Source organism: Myodes glareolus, chromosome 6, assembly GCF_982192425.1.
Source record: "Myodes glareolus chromosome 6, mMyoGla1.1, whole genome shotgun sequence".
Taxonomy (NCBI): Eukaryota; Metazoa; Chordata; class Mammalia; order Rodentia; family Cricetidae; genus Myodes; species Myodes glareolus.
This window is the reverse complement of record NC_142031.1, coordinates 43,158,214-43,177,797: the sequence shown is the minus strand read 5'-3', so window position 1 is coordinate 43,177,797 and position 19,584 is coordinate 43,158,214. Positions and strand designations below refer to the sequence as shown.

The window sequence follows — 19,584 nt, the reverse complement described above, 5'->3', positions numbered from 1 at the left end:
TTTAGTTCCTATAATTTATTTCTGTGATTCTAGTTTCATTTAGATTGTTTTATTTGATTTAAGACTTACATTGTGGTTTAAAATGAAATCTATTTTTTATAGAAGGTTGATGGAATGTTATGAAAGATATATAATATAGATGTATAGATGATAGATAGATTAATGGGATTTATTTTAGATGTAATGGTGGCTGTTCATTTCTCCTTCAGTATAGTTTAAAATTTGCCTGATAGTTTTTAGTTTGAATCTAAGGAAGAGAGCAATGTTCTGAAATTACCCTCTGCTATTTTATCAGGACAAATCTGAACTTCTATATCCATTCTAACTGTGGGGTCCCCTTTTTCCTTACAGTTCATTGGTCACCAGTCCAAAGTGACAAAGAGGCAGAATTATCAACTTGAAACTTTGGATTGTCTGTGAACACGACAGAATAGTCTTATGGGTGGTAGTTTCTGAGAGTCCTCTTTAGCTTACAGAGAGAGAAAATGTAAAGAATGGGAGCAATTGCTGACTCATCACATAATTTGCATTATACAGCACAATCTTATCATAAAGCACCTAGTACAAGTCTTAATTATCATAGTTGGAAGGACAGTCCTATCAAAAAGTCCTAGCACAATATCAAATAACCATTTGGGCAACATGGGGAAATCTTTTGCAGAGATCTGTTTTAATGTTCATACTAGATGTAAATCAGGCATTTAGGACAAGAGACAGTTCCAAATAAGGTCAGGCAGAGAACAGGGTGTCCTCCACTAGGGGGGTAGTTGGAGTGGAGGGACTCCTCCATGTAGTCAAGCTCAAAGAGTACTGCCAGGCTATGGAAGACTGAAGGCTTCAACCAAGAAGGCCTCCCAATATCTATCCACATTTGTTATATAAAACTTGAGCCCCAAAGTTTGATGTGTATGCATTTGAAATTGATATTAGTGAATCATTTACTTTATGGCTGATTTTATCTGTTTGATTAAAATTTGTTCAGATTCTAATGTAACAGATATCAACAGAGTTGTGCCAGCTTTGTTTGGACCCCCATTCTGTTAGATTTGCTTGCATCTTTTGACTCTCAGAACATCTGTTTTGTTGCCAGTTAGATGTGTTTCCTGGGGAAAACAGATAGTTGGATATAGTTTTTAACCTAGTTAAACAATATGTGCATGATTTTTGCTGAATTGTTGCCACATAAGATTATTAATAGATGCTTATTAATTTCTATGCTTTTGTTTCCGTTTCCTGGTATGTTAGATTTTTGTTAGTTTCCTTTCCTTTGCCCCTACTCCTCAAATGTATTGGAGTTTCTGACTTGCAGCATTGGAATAATCATATCTTTTTCCTGGCAATCATTATTCATCTACTCTTCTCTTTCCACTAACATTTTGTCTGTGTTCTCATGATTGAGATGATCTTTCCTTTTTGTGTGCATAGTATTTTGATACTGTATGTGTATGAAGTTATATGTGGGAATGGGTGTGTGTAATTATGAGAGACGGAGATAAAAGCAGAAGGTAGACAAGAGAAGAAAATGAAACAGAAAAGGTAAAGAAAATGGGGAAGATTAGCACATATGGTCAAATATATGATATACTGGAAAAATTGCTTTTAAGAAAATTGTTTATAATTATTTTAGATTAATGCATGGATCTAATCTACATGGGATGTGGAAAAAGAGAAGATCTTCTGAGTAAATTTGGATCATGGGAACCTTGGGGAAGGGATGAAAAGTAGGGGAGTGGCAGCGAGGGAAACAGAGAAAAATGTAGAGATCAATAAAAAATTAATTAAAAAAGATTTTAATGGGCAGCATAATGGTTCACATTCCAACGACACTTGAAAACAATCCTGATGTCACACCTGTTTTATCCCCAGATGTCGAATGAAAAAATGACAAACAAGTCCAAGTTGTTCTCTAAACTTTCCAACTAGGCCATGTCATGTGCACCTAGAAATATGCACACACTTGAACACAACACACAAATGCACACTCACATTGACACAGAAAAACTTATTCAACTAAAATGTAGTAAAAAGAAAAGGAAAAGAAAAAAATCAGAAGAAATAGACACCAGTAAGGATTAGGAAACTACTCTAGAATCTGGATTAGTAGAAAATATACCTTCCCACAGCTTCCAAAAATTAAATACAGTTTGTCATCATCACTTCAGCCCAAAGAGTCTTATGATGGACACCAGAACTCCTGAACTATAGAAAGATAAATCCTTTGTATTCAAGTAACAGAGTTTGTGGTATTTTGTTACAGAAGGAAAAATAAAAAGACAATACTGAGTACTCCTCTGCATTTTCATGTACAGGATTTTTATACCAAAATATGAAGAGACACTGAATCTACTATATCTTGCTCAGCTCTGACCACATTTTGTTTTTTTTTGTTTTTTTTTATACTTTTTTTGAAAGTAATTTTATTAAATTATAAAGAGTTTCCATTTACGCCCCTCCTCCCAATGCCCTCCCACTCCCCCCTCCCTCTTCTCCTCCCTCTTTGTCCCCAAGGGCAGTCAGGGTCTCCTGCCCTGTGGGAAGTCCAAGTTCCTCCCCCCTCCCTCCAGGTCCAGGAAGGTGAGCATCCAAACAGATTGGATCCCAAAAATCCAGTATATGCAGAGGAAACCAGTCCCAGTGTCATTGTCAATGGCTTCTCAGTAAGACTGCAGGCCAGCCACATTCAGAAAATCCGGCCACATTCAGAGAATCTGGTTGGATCACATGCTCGTTCAGTCACGGTCCATCTGGCCTTGGTAAACTCTCATTAGATCCGACCCCTTGTATCAGTGGGTGATAGTATCCCTCGCAGTCCTTCGTCTGACCACATTTTGATCATAGTTTTAAGCTCACTGTCTACCAGACAGAAAGGAGAAGTGTGCAGGTGCAGGACAGCCTGTGGTGCAGGCAGATGTTGAGATTGTCAGAAGTTTTTGTTGGAGGGTGAAGCACTGTGTGAGGATACTCATTAACTTGCATACAGTAATAATCTGCCAAATCTTCAGCCTGGACACTACTGATGGTGAGAGTAAAATCTGTCTCAGATCCACTGCCTATGAAGCGATCAGGGATCCCAGTATCCCGAGTGGATGCATAGTAGATCAGTAGTTTAGGAGACTGCCCTGGTTTCTGCTGGTACCAGTTCAAGAAGTTTTTGTTGTATTCACTGTCGAAAAGACTCTGACTGGACTTGCAGCTGATGGTTGCCTTCTCTCCTAATGACACAGCAATGGAGGATGGAGACTGGGTCATTACGATATCTGCACAGGCACCTTTAATAAGGAAGACAAAATGAAGATTCATAACATGCAAACACAGAATATGGTAACATCTGAAATTTATCATTTAATAATCTTGCAGTGTCACCTTGTCAGTGTATATCTTACAAAATACAATAAGAAATATTATTGACCAGCACACACTTTAAATTTCTTATATACAAAGAATTGACCCTACAAAGATTATACCACTTTTAAATATCTCACCAGACACACAGAGCAGCAGGGACATGAGGAACTGTGTCTGCGACTCCATCTTGCTCCCCCTGCCTATCTGATGCTGCTTAGATCACACTGTAAAAGTCTGGTTTATAAATACTTAGCAGCTGGCCTGACCTGGAGGGGCCTATGCAAAGCAGTCAGCAAACACATAAGGAAATTTCTGGGCAGTGTGTGTGAGTGGCTGATGAAAATCAGCAGACAAAAAAACACTATGGACAGAATGAATGATCACTGAAAGACACCAGCTTATAGTTCTCCGACAGAAAACTAATAGGTACTCTAAAAACTACTTTGTGTTAAAATCCAAAAGATCTTAACCAGTTTGCTTTTGTAGAAATGATAGAAATATATGTTTAAAAATAGTAAAATATGTTTAAAAATTTACAACAGCAAAAGAAACTTAGAGTAAGAAAACATGTGGTAAAAGAAAGCATGAGTGGAGTGAAGAAAAGAGGAAAATATGAGAAAGAGAATTGAGGCTAGTTGGGTTTGTTGTCAGTCATGTGTAAATTCATTCATTCTGAGTTACTATTGAGCTCCAGATTCCAGAACAAAAATGAAACATAAACAAATATCAGCTAAAACATCACTCTTGGAAATCATGGGAGGAAATTAAGATTTAGACGAGAGAAACTTTTATCTCAAAGCAATGGTAAACAGCAGATCAAAGAAATATCCTCCACATAACAATGTGAAAATGAAACAAGACTCGAAATTTGGGAAGATAGAAAGGGAAACAAATTGAACTGAATTTCTTCAAGCAGTCATGGCTGAAGACCAACACTGTCAAGAGTGTTTATTTCAGGAATGCATATACTAGAATAATCTAGAAGTCGGCCATGTTGAAAGTAGGTGAAAATGGTCCTGCTGACATAGTGAACATGTAAATCTTCTCCAGAAGGGGTTTCTGTCAACCTATATCAAGTAGTTATTTTATTGACACCAATAAACCACAGCACTAGAGAATGTTGCCATCCTAAGGAAAAAAAATGTCTAAGTATGAATGAAAATCAGAAACAATAAAAGAAATCATAGAACCAGCCTGGACTTTAGGTTGTTGAACTCTGACAGAATATATAAGAAGGAAATTACAAACCCAGTATTATGTGTAAAGTACAAGAAACAGGAAAATAAATAAACAAAACATCATGGCAAGAATTTGATATTCATGTGCAACCCCAGAAGTGAAGAGACATAAACAGAAGGATTATGTACTTGAGGCCAGCCTAGGGCACAATTTCTAGCCTAGTGTAATCTGTCCATAAAGACAATCTTTCAAAAATGTGTCTTATTAATAAAGTGGTTACAAGGCAGCCCATGGCATTTGCTATCCAAGACAAGGTAGTTATCTAATGTTAAGATTTTAGCAATAAGTCAAGAATATTAACAAAAACTAAATATGCATTTAAGTAACTTGCATTTCCCTTTTTCTTTGAATTAATTATATGATTTCATACATCAAGGTTTCATGTACAAAATGTTAAATTATTTCTAATATTCATATCTCCTCTGCTTAACTGCTAACATACCATAACAAAATGAAAACAAGCAGTATGTGGATGAGGAAATTGCCAATTTCAAGATCAATAATAAGACAGATGAGTAAATGCCCCAAACAAAGTCTAATAAGTTGTGTTGGCTCTGGATCTTTGATAAATTTTGTATTTTGTTTTGTGACTGTTACAGTGAGCTCAAATTGTGCTTTCAGTCATTTACTGCTGCTCATTCAGATTGGACACATGGAGACAGAGGGGTGTTGTAGCGTTTAAGTTACCTGCCCACTTGGGCATAGCCTTTTATACAATAAATGTCAAAATAAAGCATGTGTGCCCTCTCTATTCCAGCTACTGGATTCCCATTCAAGCAGAAGACTGTGATCTTTGATTCTATATCTAAATAAACAACCCTTTATTATATTAAATTCTGAACTAGTGTAGGATTTTTTTTCTTATCATCCCTATTCATCTGGTATCCAATGTGTATGTAGACTCAGGAATCTCTTTAGAAAAAATGGGGGCGGAAATTGGATGGAATAATAGGTTAGCGTGTGCTTACTCACACTAATAATAATAGTGAGTGATAGAGTGAATACTTGTGAAGTATTATGAATAGGCAATTTACAATGGTATAGATTCTTGTACATTGATACAAACTTAGATAATACTGAATATGTTACTTATTTTGTCTATAATATTTGTATAACTAGGCAAAATTATTTTGTCATATTGTATGCATGTGTGCTTATACCTCTGCTTAAGGCATTTTGTATATAGATATGTTTTGAGGTCATTGTCCTTATTTGTTGCACAGTTGTTTAAAGGTTGTTTAATATTCTAATACAAAGTCTTCGTCTTTAAGATATATGGGTATTAAGAATTATAGGTAAAGAGTTCTCTGTGTTTGTGAGGCTTATAATTAGACTAATCAGGTTCTTTAGATACTTAGAGATTGTATTCTGCATAGATAAGTGATCTTCAACCACTTCAAAGAGCTGTAGAACTTGACATTTAAATAACTTAGCGTTGTTATGTTGATATGAGACACAATTGCTCCTGGAAGCCCCAATCTGTTCCTGGGAGAATGTTGAGCACCAAAGACACTTCACTTGGAATTTGTTTTCTTCTTCACAAAACAGGCCTTTGGACAAGGAACTACCCATGCATTGACTACCAAAAAAAGTCTTGTTGTCCAAGTAGCACAAGTAGGAAACAAGATGAAAGACTGTCAAATCCTTCTAAGACAGAGTAAGATGCCTCAACCACTGACAAGATATAGTATCTTAAAACAGAAAAACAGGACTGTCAAATCATGCCAAGACAGGTAAGACAGTTTTAAAAATTTTCTGCCTCTGAAAATGGTTTGTAAGTTATTTTAGGCCTTAGCCAAAGTTGGTTGCTCCAACATTACAAACAGGAATTTGGGTGATTGCCCAGGTAGCCAGTTGTCTCTATCATTTGTTGGACATTTTGAAAGGTGCTTGATTGTACTTCCTGCCTACTCAAGTAATATTTCCTTTCTTGGATCTTCAATAGGTTTGAAAACTAGAGGGTCATAGTTACTCTCCTTTCATGACTTGACCAAGATATTTCTAATACATTACTTAAACTCCTTAGGATAGGATAATGATTGAAACATTTATCAATTGATTCTTGATTGATATTGTTTATGCTTGTTGTAATTCTAATTTTTATACTTGATACTTGTTCTTATTATATATAATTTTGTATTAGGCCTAGAACTCTCTTATTTAAACAAAAGGGGGAGGTACATTATGGAATCCTCCAGCCAGTAGCCTTTAAGTTACCCACCTACTTGTGTGTGGCCTTTTATACTATAAATGCTGATGTAAAGCATGTGCTCCTTTTCTCATCCAGGTGAGGACTGTGATCTGTGAGTCTACCCCTAAATAAGTACCTCTTTATTCTATTGACTTCTGAGATAGCGTGGAATTTCTTTTGAGCATCGCTCTTCAGGGGACTTACAAAAACAAAGGCTCTTGCTGTTAAACATATATTTTTACAGCACCACAAGGGGAAACATGGAGACTAAAAAGACAAAATTCCCATGGTCTTTTTTGTTTTTATATGTGGTAGAAAAAGCCTGACTGTCTTTAATTGCTACGATTTCACAAATGAAGTCTTCATCATGGTACATTGGATTCCTTGGACTGTAATTAAAGGTGAACTAAGTACAAACCCACTGGCTCAAAACAACACAGATTAATTTGTCCCAAGGTTTGGAGTCAGGAAGTCTGATGTTGATAATTTTGAGCTCATGAGCAAAGCATCCTCTTCCAGGGACACCACTGTGAATGAAGGCCCAAGGAAAACCTATTTTGTCCTCAAACTCAGTCATATGGGGGGCTGAGTATGTTGTCATTTTTCATGGTGTAAAAATAATGCAATTTCCAAATACAGAGTTATAGCCTAAAATGCAAATCTCCCTAGTTAGATGGTCCAAAGGCTATCACATGTTACTTTTCTTTATAACATCATAGAAAATTTCCTGAAATTGTGGAGAGAAAGAGCAACACAGCAACAAGTTACAGGTGAGTTCTGTGCTCCCTGAGAATCACAGCTTCACCCAGGCAAACCATAAGGGTGCTCTCAGCTCCACCATTTTCATTACAGAAATATGGAACAGGAGAATATAAAATGAGGGCCTGATTGTTGGGATTTTGGTCCTGCCCAGTTCCCACAGTGAGTAAGCTCCAAAGAAAATCACACAGAGGTCTCCATAGGTTATAAACTGATTGGCACATTAGCTCAGGCTTCTTGTTAACTCTTATAAATTACATTAACCCATTAGTCTAGTGTATGTTAGCCACATGGCTCATTACCACTTTCAGTGGAGCAGTTCACATTCTGTTTCTTCAATGTCTGGACAGGACTGCAGAGAGAACTTCCTTCTTCCCAGAATTCTCCTGTTTCATTGCTCTGCCTCTACTTCCTGTCTGGTTGTACCACCTATACTTCCTACCTGGCTACTGGCTATTCAGTGTTTATTTAAAACACTATTGACAGAATACAGAATTCTCTCACATCACTTCCCCCTCTTTTGTTGTTTAAACAAAGGAAAATATGCACAGTCTATTTTTGGACATGTGGGCATAGTTTTCCAGGCTACATGCTGCTGGTTGGTGGTGCTGATAATCTTATGGGGACCTAAAGAAAATTTAAATTTATGATAAAGTCCTGACTGGAGTATCCTGTGAGTCTTTATCATCTCAGGCATCAGTCTTAAATCAGTTCTGGATGTAGAACTCAGATATCTGGCTCATCTCTTCTGACTGGAGATTTCGTAGGGAGTCTTCCTTGAACAAAGCTGATTTTTCATAACTCAGAATGAACCCACAGCCTCTCATTTCCTATGGAAACAAGAGCAAAATCTTTTCTCCAAAGTAGCATACCTTTTGACTTCAATTTTGAAGTCAAGGTTATTTTCAAAATACCTATCTTGGATTAATTCAGCAGCATTTATTAGTCAATATCTTTTAGTAGCTGTTTCTCCTTCCTCATCATTCAACAATTCAAAGACAGCACTCTAACATACAGTATCTTTGTGTTTTCCATCTTTATACAGCTTTATTTAAAACTCTATTTCTTTTCATTTTTGCCATTCTATTATTATTATTATTATTATTACTATTAAAATTTTTCACCTTCTCCCCTCCTCCCCTCCTTCCATTTCTCTCCCCCTCCCCCACTCCCCCTTCTTCTCTTTCTCCAGTCCACAGAGAAGTCAAGATTCCCTGCCCTGTGGGAAGTCTAAGGTCCACCTTCCTCCTTCCAGGTTTTGGAAGGTGAGCATCCAAACAGACTAGGTTCCCACAAAGCCAGTACATGCAGTAGAATCAAAACCCAGTGCCATTATCCTTGGCTTCTCAGTCAGCCCTCCTTGTCAGCCATGTTTAGAGTCCGGTTTGATCACATGCTCCATCAGTCCAAGTCCTGCTGGCTTTGGTGTGTACCCATTAGATCAGCCCCACCATTACAGTGGATGGGTGCACCCCTCGGAGTCCTGACTTCCATGCTCATATTCTCCCTCGTTCTGCTCCTTATCTGAACCTTGGGAGTTCAGCCCACTGCTCCAGTGTGGGTCTCTGTCTCTATCTCTATCCATCACCAGATGATGATTTTATGGTGATATTCATCAGTGTGGCTTTTTGAGAAAGGGTTTGTGTGTATTTTATCTGGGAACTCACTCTATTGAACAGGATGTCCTTGAACTCACAGAGATCCTTCTGTCTCTGCCTCCCCAGTGTTGGGATTAAAGGTGTGTGCTACCACACCTGGAACTCACAGAGGTCCCTCAACTTCTGCCTCCCAAGTGTTGGGATTAAAGATGTGTACCACCACACCCAGCTACTCTCTTTCTTTTAATTTAAAGGATTTTAACCTTTTTTTTCTCTTCCAAGCCTGCATATATTTTTAAACACACAGTAATCCATTTAGAGATTTTCTTCATCTTTGAATCTATCTTTACTGTATATGTCTCTTTTTCTGACCACATAAGTCTTTAATTTACTAGGCAATATGGATAGGATTAAAGCCATGGCTTTGACGGCTGAATCCACCCCATTTCTTAGCTTTCTGTGATTTCAGTCTCATGGCAGAGGTACCAGTCAGAGCCATGTTTTTTGCCACAATTCTATGGTATTTCAAGGTCCTCACCAGTAAGCCAGCCACAACAGTGTGTTCACAAACAACACTCAAATTCTTTGTAGTCAAACCAGCTGCCTAAAAGAGTCAGTTTGCTCTGGCAGGATGGAACAGTTTTTTTTTTTTTTTTTCCTGTTACAGCTGAAAACCAAAAAGCACGTAGTCAGCTTTTTATCAACAGTATTTAAGTGTTTCTTGGCAAGATCTCTTAAAAGATCTGCAAGGCTTTACAGCTTAAACTGAGGCAGGAAGCCTCTCTTAGATGAGAGTGCTTGCTTGCCTCTAGCAAGCAGAGCAGACTGGAGAAATTGCTGCTATCAAGAAACCATGTGTAGGCTCAAAGACATTTAATTATGGCTAGAATCCTGGAGAAAGGGGGGAGGAACTTGAACTTCCCATGGGGCAGGAAACCCTGACTGCTCTTAGGGATGGAGAGGGAGGAGGAGAGGGAGGGGGGGAGTGGGAGAGTGTTGGGAGGAGGAGCGGAAATGGAAACTTTTATAAATTAATAAACTTTTATAATTTAAAAAAAGAAACCATGTGTAATGCTGTTATTTTGTTCTAGAATTACTTCCTAAGCTGTCTCAGGTTTTATGTGGATGCAGTTATCCACACATTCTGGTGCCATTTGTAACACAAAGTCCTGGTTGTTGTGATTTCTGTTCTTCCCAAATCTCACAGCCATTAAGCCCCAAAGAAAATCACATAGAGGTCTCCATAATTTATAAAATGATTGGCCCATTAGATCAGGCTTTTTGTTAAGTCTTATAATTTACATTACATTAACCCATTATTCTAGTATATGTTAGTCACATGGCTCAGTACCTTTTTTAGTGGGGCAGATCACATCCTGTATCTTTGGTTTCCAAAATGTTTGCCCATAGGGTTGGGAACACTGTTTAGAGGTTATTGATTATTAGTTGTACTAGATAGAGGGTTGCTGTGAAAATTTTGTTTGTTTTAAAAAACTGGGGGATAGTAACATTGGGTAATAGAGTGAATACTTGTGAGTTATTATTCATGAATAATTTACATTGGTATAGTTTTTATATATTGATACAAGTTCAATTATATTTGTTACTTTTGTTTATTTGTACACCTATACAAATTTATTTTGTCAGATTGTATATATGTAAGTTATTATCTCTGTTTAGGACATTTTGTATATTGATAAAACTTTTAGGATATATTTTTATATTTCATTATATTCCAACCTCTGATCAAGATACTTATATATTGTTTACATTTTGAGGTTATTGTCCTCATTTGTTGCATATTTGCTTACACGGTATTTAATATTCTTACATGAAGTTTTAGTCTTTAATTTATACAGGTATTGATTATTATAGATCAATTATTATATGATTATTATATGACTATTATAATTATTATAATATAATATATAATAATATATATTATATATAATATATAATTATATATAATATAATATAATATAATAATATTATATATTATTATTATAATAGTTACTCATGTTTGTTGTACATACAGTTAGATCAATTATGTTGTTTAGATACATAGAGATTATATTCTGTGTAGATAGGCAATCTTCAACCACTTCAAGGATCTGTGGAACATGGCAGTTAAACAACTTAAGATTTTTTTGGCATGAGACATGATTGCTCCTGACAGCACTGATCTATTCCTGAGAGAACGTTGAGCACCAAAGACACTCCATTTGGCACCTGTTTCCTTTTTGGCAAAAACTGGCCTTTTGGCAAAGAAATGCCCATGCCTCAACCACTGACAAGATATAGTATCTTAAAATGGATAAACAGGACTATCAAATCTTGCCAAGACAAAATAAGACAGTTCTGAAAAATTTTTTGACTTTGAAAATGGTCTGTCAGTTATTCTAGGCCTTGGCCAAAGTTGGTTGCTTCAACGTTGCAAATGAGACTCTGGGTGATTGCTGAGGTAGCCAGTTATCTCTATCATATATTGCTAGCTTTGGAAGCTACGGGATTGTACTTCCTGCCTGCTCAAGTAAAATTATCTCCCTTCTTAGGCCTTTGATAGGGTTGAAGATTAGACAGTCATAGTTACTGTCTTCTTACGATCTAGCCAAGCCATATCCAAAACAAGACATAGAATCCTTAGGATAAAATGTTCATTAAAATATTTATCACATGCTCCTTGCTTAATATTGTTTATGCTGATTGTAATTCTAATATTATACTTTATATCTGTTTCTACTGTATATTATTTTTTAAAATCTGGTTTGGAAGTCTCTTACTTAAACAAAAAGGGGGAGGTGCTGTGGGAGCTCCTTTCACTCCTTCAGCCAATAGCCTTTAAGATACCAGCCCACTTGGTATCTTATGAACTATTTTGCTTTATAAAGCAGAGGTAGCCCAACTCTGTCTCTCTTGCTTTGGACTCTGCTTCCAGGTACTAGACTCCTTTCCTGGTCACACAGAAGACTATGGTCTAGGATGGTGATCTGCACATTTACTCTTTAAATAAATAAACTTTTTATTAATAATAATTCCAAAGTGGTGTGGAATTGTTTTGTGACTTATGCCTTCAGAAGAATAAACATTATCTAATCTCTTCTGAATACAGACTTATGATTGAAGGTAAAGGAAGATCCAGATTATCAATAACCTGGGATCTTCTGAAGTTGGTTAGTGAGTTATGGATAATATTTAGTGATTTCTAATTTTGGCAGTGAAATATAATCCAAAGCAAAAACATAAAATCACTTAATTTGATTAAGAAATTGAAAGGAAATCATAAATTGATGAAAAATGTTGGAAAGACAGAACAGAAAGAACAAGCAGTGTATGGTACCAGAGGGATTGAAAACTGGTACAGCTACTGTGAACTTCATTATGGAAGTCCACAAGAAAACAGAAAATTACTATATGTTTTTTTTCTCTTCTTATCTGGTGATAGTAATTTGAGGAACTTAATGCCCTTTTGTGCTTACCAAAAATTTTTTTAGAGATATGAATTTTTCTGTTCTATTCCATTTGGTATGTTCCCTCTGCCTTTAGTTTTTATCTCAGCTCTTTTTTTATCTTATAAATCTTGGTATTGGTCTATTCATCATATTCTAGAATTCTTGGGCATTATAGTCATGACAATTTTTTTACCCAATGATGTTTCAACATAGCACATAGGAAAATGTCAATTTATAGACGTAGAGACCTCGTAATAAGATGAGGTGCTTAATCTTCATGAACATGTTAGTTAGTTGAGGCAATAAGGGCTTGTGATTGCTGGATTTTGATTCTTTGATAGCTAGATATTGATAGTCAGCCTCAGGAGGAGAAACTGGCCAAATAAGCAAATATAACTTGGTGACTAGCTTCAAGAGTGTTTTAATAGTTTGAGCAGAGGAAGAGGAAAATGGAGAGAGGAGCAAGGCCTACCAGAGCCACACATTTGAGTGGGATAGTGCTCATTCACTGTGTGTTGTATTTGATGCAAAGAAATTTTAAAATAACATTTTAATTGTGATATTTTCCCCTTGTTCACTTATTCTGGTATGTTGTTGATTATATTGTCCACCTTGTTTATGTTTCCCTCTATGTCACTAGCTTTCTCTATAGCCTTGATTGAATAAAATTTTTATTTGTATCTTTTGTGGTAACTCACCATTTTAAGAGTATACTTTTGAAATCATCAGCCAAAATTTTACCTATTTCAGATATTTGAGTTGATTCATTAAGTTATATATGATCACTTGGGGTACAATTTTTGGCTTAATTTTTTTCATAGTCTTGTGTTTCTGTGTTTTGATTCATAACTGTTGGTTTAAGTACCTCTTTTGGTTTATTTTAGGATTTTCTAAATTTAGCCACCTACACTAAACGGTTCATTGGGCAGAATCACTCAGCTTTAACATATTTGGAGATCTCCTGCATTTTATGTAGTTTATAACACACTTGTTCCTTTCTATATCTTCAAAATAAGATGTTTCTAAATCAGAATATAGACATAATAAGGTAGAATTTTTTTACATGAGAGCACAACATATGCAACCCCTACCTACCTGATGCTGCTCAGTTCACATTGTAAAAGTCTGGTTTATACCTTCTGAGCAGCTAGGCTTTCCTGGAAACACCCATGTAAATAAGTCAGAAAATGCATAAGAACAGTGTGTGTGAGTGGCTAGTGACAATCAACAGGCAAAAATAACACCAGAGGCATATTATGATCACTGAAAGATATCAGGTTATAGGTCTCCAATAGAAATATATTAAGTACTCTAATAACAATTTTGTGTTAAAATCCAAGACATATTTAAACCAGTTTGCTTTGGGGAACTGTTTGGAAAGCTATCTCCGATTAACAATAGTAGGGAAATTGTGAAAGATGTTCAAAAATTCATGACAGCAAAATTAACTTAGAGTAAGAAAATATACAGTAAAAGAAAGGGTGGGGTGAAGAAGAGGAGAAAAGTATGACAGAGAGAATTGAGACTAATTGGCTTCACTATTTCTCATGTTTGAAGTCACTCATGCTGAGTGAACCCTGGGTTCCAGTTTCCAGGCTTAAAAAGGAACAGAAATATAAAGAGCAGACTAGAATTCACTCTGTAGAAATCCTGGGGAATATTCATTTAAGATTGATATGAGAGAAGTGTTCATCGTAAAACAAAGGAAACCCAGAAAGAACAAAGAAGTATCCTCTCATCCTCACCCAACATCAGGAAAATGGAACAGGACTCTAAATTTGGGAAGATGGAAAGGGAATACAAATAAACAGGATTCCTTTAAGTAGTCATGGGTATAGATGAACAATGCCAAGAGTGTTTATTTCAGAAATGATATTCTAGAATAATCTAGAAATCAGCCATATAGAAAGAGGGTGAAAACGGTTCTATTGACATAGTAAACATGTAAAAACCTCTTCAGAAGGAGTTTTGACCATTCTATATCAACTATCAGTACTATAGACACCAATAGACAACAGCACTAGAGAATGTTGTCATCCTAAGGGAAAAAAATTTTAGTATAAATGAAAATCAGAAGCAATAACAGAGACCATAGAACCTGCCTGGACTTCAGGTTGCTGAACTCTGAAAGTATATATAAGAAGTAAATTACAAACTTAGTATTATGTGTAAAGTACAAGAAACAGAAAAACAAATAAACAAAACCTCATGGCAAGAAGTTGAGATTCATCTGCAATTTAAGAAATGAAGAGATATAAGCAGGAGGATTATGTGCTTGATGCCATCCTGAGACACAAGTCTTAGGAAATCTAATCTATCCATGGAGATAATCTTTCAAAAGTGGGTCTTACTAATCAAGTTGTTACTAGGCAGCTCATGGCATTTGATATCCAAGACAAAGTAGTTATCTAATGTTAAACTTTTAGTATTAAATCAAGAATATTATTGAAAATTAAATGTGCATTTAAGTAACATGCATTTTCCTTTTAATTTGCACTTATATAATTTCATGCATCAATTTTTCATGTAAAATATGTTAAATTATTATAGGCATATTCAGATCCTCTTTGTTTAATTGCTAACACTCATCATAAAAGAGAAACAAGCAATATGCAGATTAAGGAGGTTCCCAATTTCAAGGTCAAGAATATGACAGATGAGTATCTGCCCCAGACCCTGCCTAAAAGTTCCATTGTTCTCTGTATCTGTGTTAAACTTTGTATTTTGCTTTGTGACAGCTACCATGAGCTCAAATTGTGCTTTCAAGTCATTAACAGCTGCTTAATCAGACTGGACCCATGGAGACAGGGGTCTTACAAACACAAAGACTTTTGCAGTTAAACATGTGTTTTTATTGTACATAAGGGGAAAGCATGGACACTAAAGGACAAAATGCCCATGTTCTTTTACATGTGATAGAAAAAGCATGACAGTCCTTAGTTACTGTTTTTTTTTTCAAAATTCAAGTTTCCATTCTGGTGCATTAGATTCCTTAGCCTGTGATTAAAACTGAGTTAACTACAACACATTGGCTGAAAACAACACAGATTAATTTGCTCCCAGCTTTGGAGACAGAAAGTCTGATGTTAATGACTTGGAGTTCGTGGGCACAACACACTATTTCAAGGACACCACTGGGACTGAAGGACTAGGAAAATCATATTTCATCCTCAAACTCAGCAAAATGGGTGCTCAAGATGTTCTGTTATCATGATGTAAACAGAATGCAATCTCCACATACATTGTTAGCCTAAAATTCAAATCTCCCTACTTAGATGGCCCAACTGCTAACACATATTATTTTTCTTTGGAATATCATAGAAAATTACTGAAATTGTGTGAGAGGAAGAACCATAGACAAACAAGTTTCAGCCGTTGTCTGTGCCCCATGGGAAAAACAGCTTCACCCAGGCAAAGCCTTAATGGTACTTTCAGTTCCACCATCCATAGTATAGAAACATGGAGATCAGGAGAATAAATATCACCCAATCTCTCCTAAATAAATAGATATGTTTGGAGGTAAAGGAAACTCCAGATTACCACTAGTCTTGGTTCTTCTGACGTTGGTTAGTGGCTTCTAGTTGATCTTTAGTGTCTTGTGGATCCACTAATTTTTGGCGCTCAGATAGAAACCAAAACAAAAACATAAATCACTTCATTTGATTAAGAAATTTAAATGAAATCATGAAAGAGACAAAAAATGATGTAAACACATAACAGAAAGAGAAAGGTGTATTTGGTGCTGGAAGGACTGAAAACTTGTACAGCCAGTGTGAATTTGAGTATGTAAGTCCACAAGAAGACAGAAATTTACAATATAATTTAGGTACTCCTTCACTAGGTATATTCTGAGCAAATGTACATCATCATAAAATTGATTTACTTGTATGCCCATGTTAATTGTTAAACTATACAGAATGGCAAGAATTTAAATCAATCCAGTGTCTATCAACATATAAATGGATATTGAAAGTCACTTATGTACAAAGAAATTTATTCAGCTCTCATAAAAATAGAAATCACATAAATGTATTATTTTTTTTCTCTGTAGCTCAGTCTATAGTTTTGTTTCTGAAAAGCATCATTAGGTATGTGAATACAATACTCATTTTTCTGTGTTTAGGAATGTTGTTCAGCCCACTTCTCTTGGTCAATACTGATTAATAGCAGTTTTGATATCTTCTATCTCCTTGATTTTTTTCCATAATGCATGTCCCACCAGTAACTGTGAGAAATATTTGTACATGAACTATTAGGCTTTTAATCCTGGTACATGAGTGGTTGAGTCAAAACATTTACAAAGTCAAGCTAATCTTAGAAAACTTAATGAGACCAAATTGGGGGGGGGGAATGTTGCATTACTCTTACAGTGAGAAGTTCTTGAGTACCCAGAGAAGAATACAGCGTTGACAATACCTTGACTGTGACTTGTGATAGTCTGAGGAGATTATGCAGACAAATTACAGATATTGAGCTCATAAGTCACTGGGTTTTTGAAAATTTGTAATGCAGCATTAAGAAAATCATACAGTACAGTTTCACTCTCCTGAGGTAAGCTGTTAACACAGAAACTTTAAACATATGTCCTTGAATGTGCTGCTAAGGATCATTTTGTTGAAGTTTCTCACTCTACATCAGATGAAAATAAAAGTCTAAAAAAGGTCCATGAAGAAGTGGAGGATTTCTGTAGAGTAAAGCTTCCATGATCTTGGGCCTCTAGAGTTTCATGCATCTGCAATGGGAGAAAAACTAGAATATGCAAAAGGACCCCGGTGTGGTGATTTGTAATTCAGCAGACCAGGTGAAGAGGCTGGTGGGTTGCAGGCGCAGTGTCACTGCGTGTTAGGTAGTGATTTCCAGGTCAGTTCAGGATATATAGTAAGACTTGATAATTTTCCATCTAAGAAGATAGCAAAAAGTGAAAGTAGGCAAGAAGAGAATGTGGCCACATTGTGGAAGAGAAAGTTGTGAGTATTGGTCAAGGTTAAAGAAAAGCTAGTGAGCACTAGTCCATGTATGACCTTCTGTGATGGACAAAAAGATGCAGATCAGAAGTTAAATAGTAAATCAACTTCAGGAGGCCTGTCTGAAATCCACGGAAGAGGGACTTTTATAATCTCCAATAAATGCAAGATTAAGTGTGATGTTAGGATGATGTCAATTTGTGTCTTCAAGACAAGTAGCAGTTTTTAATATTCAAACTTATTTTAAACAATTGATAAAACATCCCATAAATTTTGAATAGTTGTCTACTCAATCTATTGAACATAAAACCATACATTGAAAATAGTAACAGATGGATCTTTATTAAGGAAGAAATTTGAAAACTTGTCAAGCATATATGATAGGATAAACACACACATTAGTTTAAGAAATTTGTTTTTCATACTTTCACTATTTTTACAACAAAGTTTTCTCAAATTCCATGTTTTACATGAGTGAGTAACAACACAGATCAAAGACTGATACTCAGTGCATAGTAACGACAGAAATTTTTTTTCAGCCCTGTGGGAAGAAACTCCCTAGTCTGCTGACAGTAATAGCTTGCAGTAGCAGTACTTCCAAAGTGATGGATAGAAAAGTTGAAATCTTTCTTTTGACCCACTGCCACCAAACACAGTAAGCATGCCAGATTCAAGGTTGGAAGCTAAAGAGAAAAAGAGTTTGGGTGAAGTCCTGATTTCTGTTGATACCAGTGCATGTAACTAACTCCAGATTAACTGACACTCTTGATGACCCTTCAGGAGATGGTGACCCTCTGCATAGAGACACAAGCAACAAGGTTTGAGATTGGATCAGCGCAATATCACCAGCTGAACCTGGAATAATAAACACACCTTGATGTCACAGATACATTGAAAGCACCCAACTGTAAAACCATCATGTAGAATGGGTAATAGCAGTCATGAACTATACTCTGAGAAGCCATAAAATAAAATAGAAACTTATCACTAATTAAATGTCATAATTTTGATGATCAGCACACTAAATAATGGAGAACTACAAGGGCTACAAGAGATGTTTCCAACACTGTACCCTCTCCCTGGAACCCAGAGCAGCAGAAGGCAGACCTGGAGAGAAGCTGACCCATCTCTGAGACCTGGAGTAGAGAGGTTGCTTCTTGGGGACTAACAAGCTGCCTTTAAATATGTTCTGAGCAATCTGCACTATGGCTAATGTCTCAATATACCAATCAGTGCATAAAGCCTTGAATTGGTTCTCAAAGGACACCTACTTTTATGTCTCTCTACAGCAGTTATGATTAGCAAAGAATTCCTAAGAGAATTTTAGTGTATTACAGGTGATTGTGTAGTGGGTCCTGTGGAATTAACAGGTACTTTTAGAGATTCCCTCTAGGCAGTGCACTGTCACTGCTCTGCTTGCTCTAAACAGCATTGGTTGTAGGAGTACCATGATTCCTCACAATTAAGGTTTTCAAAGGGATGTTTTTATTTGAACTTTATGTAGATATGTCTTTTCTCTGCATGCATATCTGTGAAGCACATATGAGTCTATTGCCCTTGAATTCCAGAAGAAAAAACTGGATACCCTGGAACTAGTGTGACACATAGTTATGAACTCTCACATGAATGTTGAGAAGAAAGTAAACCTACATCCTTTGAAAACTAGACAGGGCTTTTAACCACTGAGCCATCTCTCCAGATCCATTGTGATATGTCTGACCAAGGGAAAGAATTTAAACTGATGTGGTTATATTGTAACCTCTCGAATCCTTTTGATTCTAACTTAGATTTCATTTGCATGAATTGGAAGTGGTGGCCTTAGGTTAATCATATATACTTATGTACATGATAAATGAGATATATTTTCCATGTATATTGCATTTGTTTTTTTATCATGCACTTCAATTCTAATGTTTCTCTAGTGGTCTTCAGTTTGAATCTAAAGAGAAGTGTGTTTTATTGAAAATACCATCTTCTGTTCTATCAGAGCATACCTGAACTCCTATGTCCATTGTATCCTGACTTGTTTCATAAAATTT

General features: G+C 36.1%; 1 gene segment (V, D, J or C); it reads right to left on the bottom strand.

Moving 5' to 3' along the window:
• Window positions 1–2,838: 2,838 nt before the first annotated feature.
• Window positions 2,839–3,618, bottom strand: LOC125404233 (immunoglobulin kappa variable 4-1-like). The segment is given in 2 exon segments: window positions 2,839–3,269; window positions 3,483–3,618. Coding segments are annotated over 2 exon segments (465 nt in total).
• Between the last annotated feature and the right edge of the window lie 15,966 nt (window positions 3,619–19,584).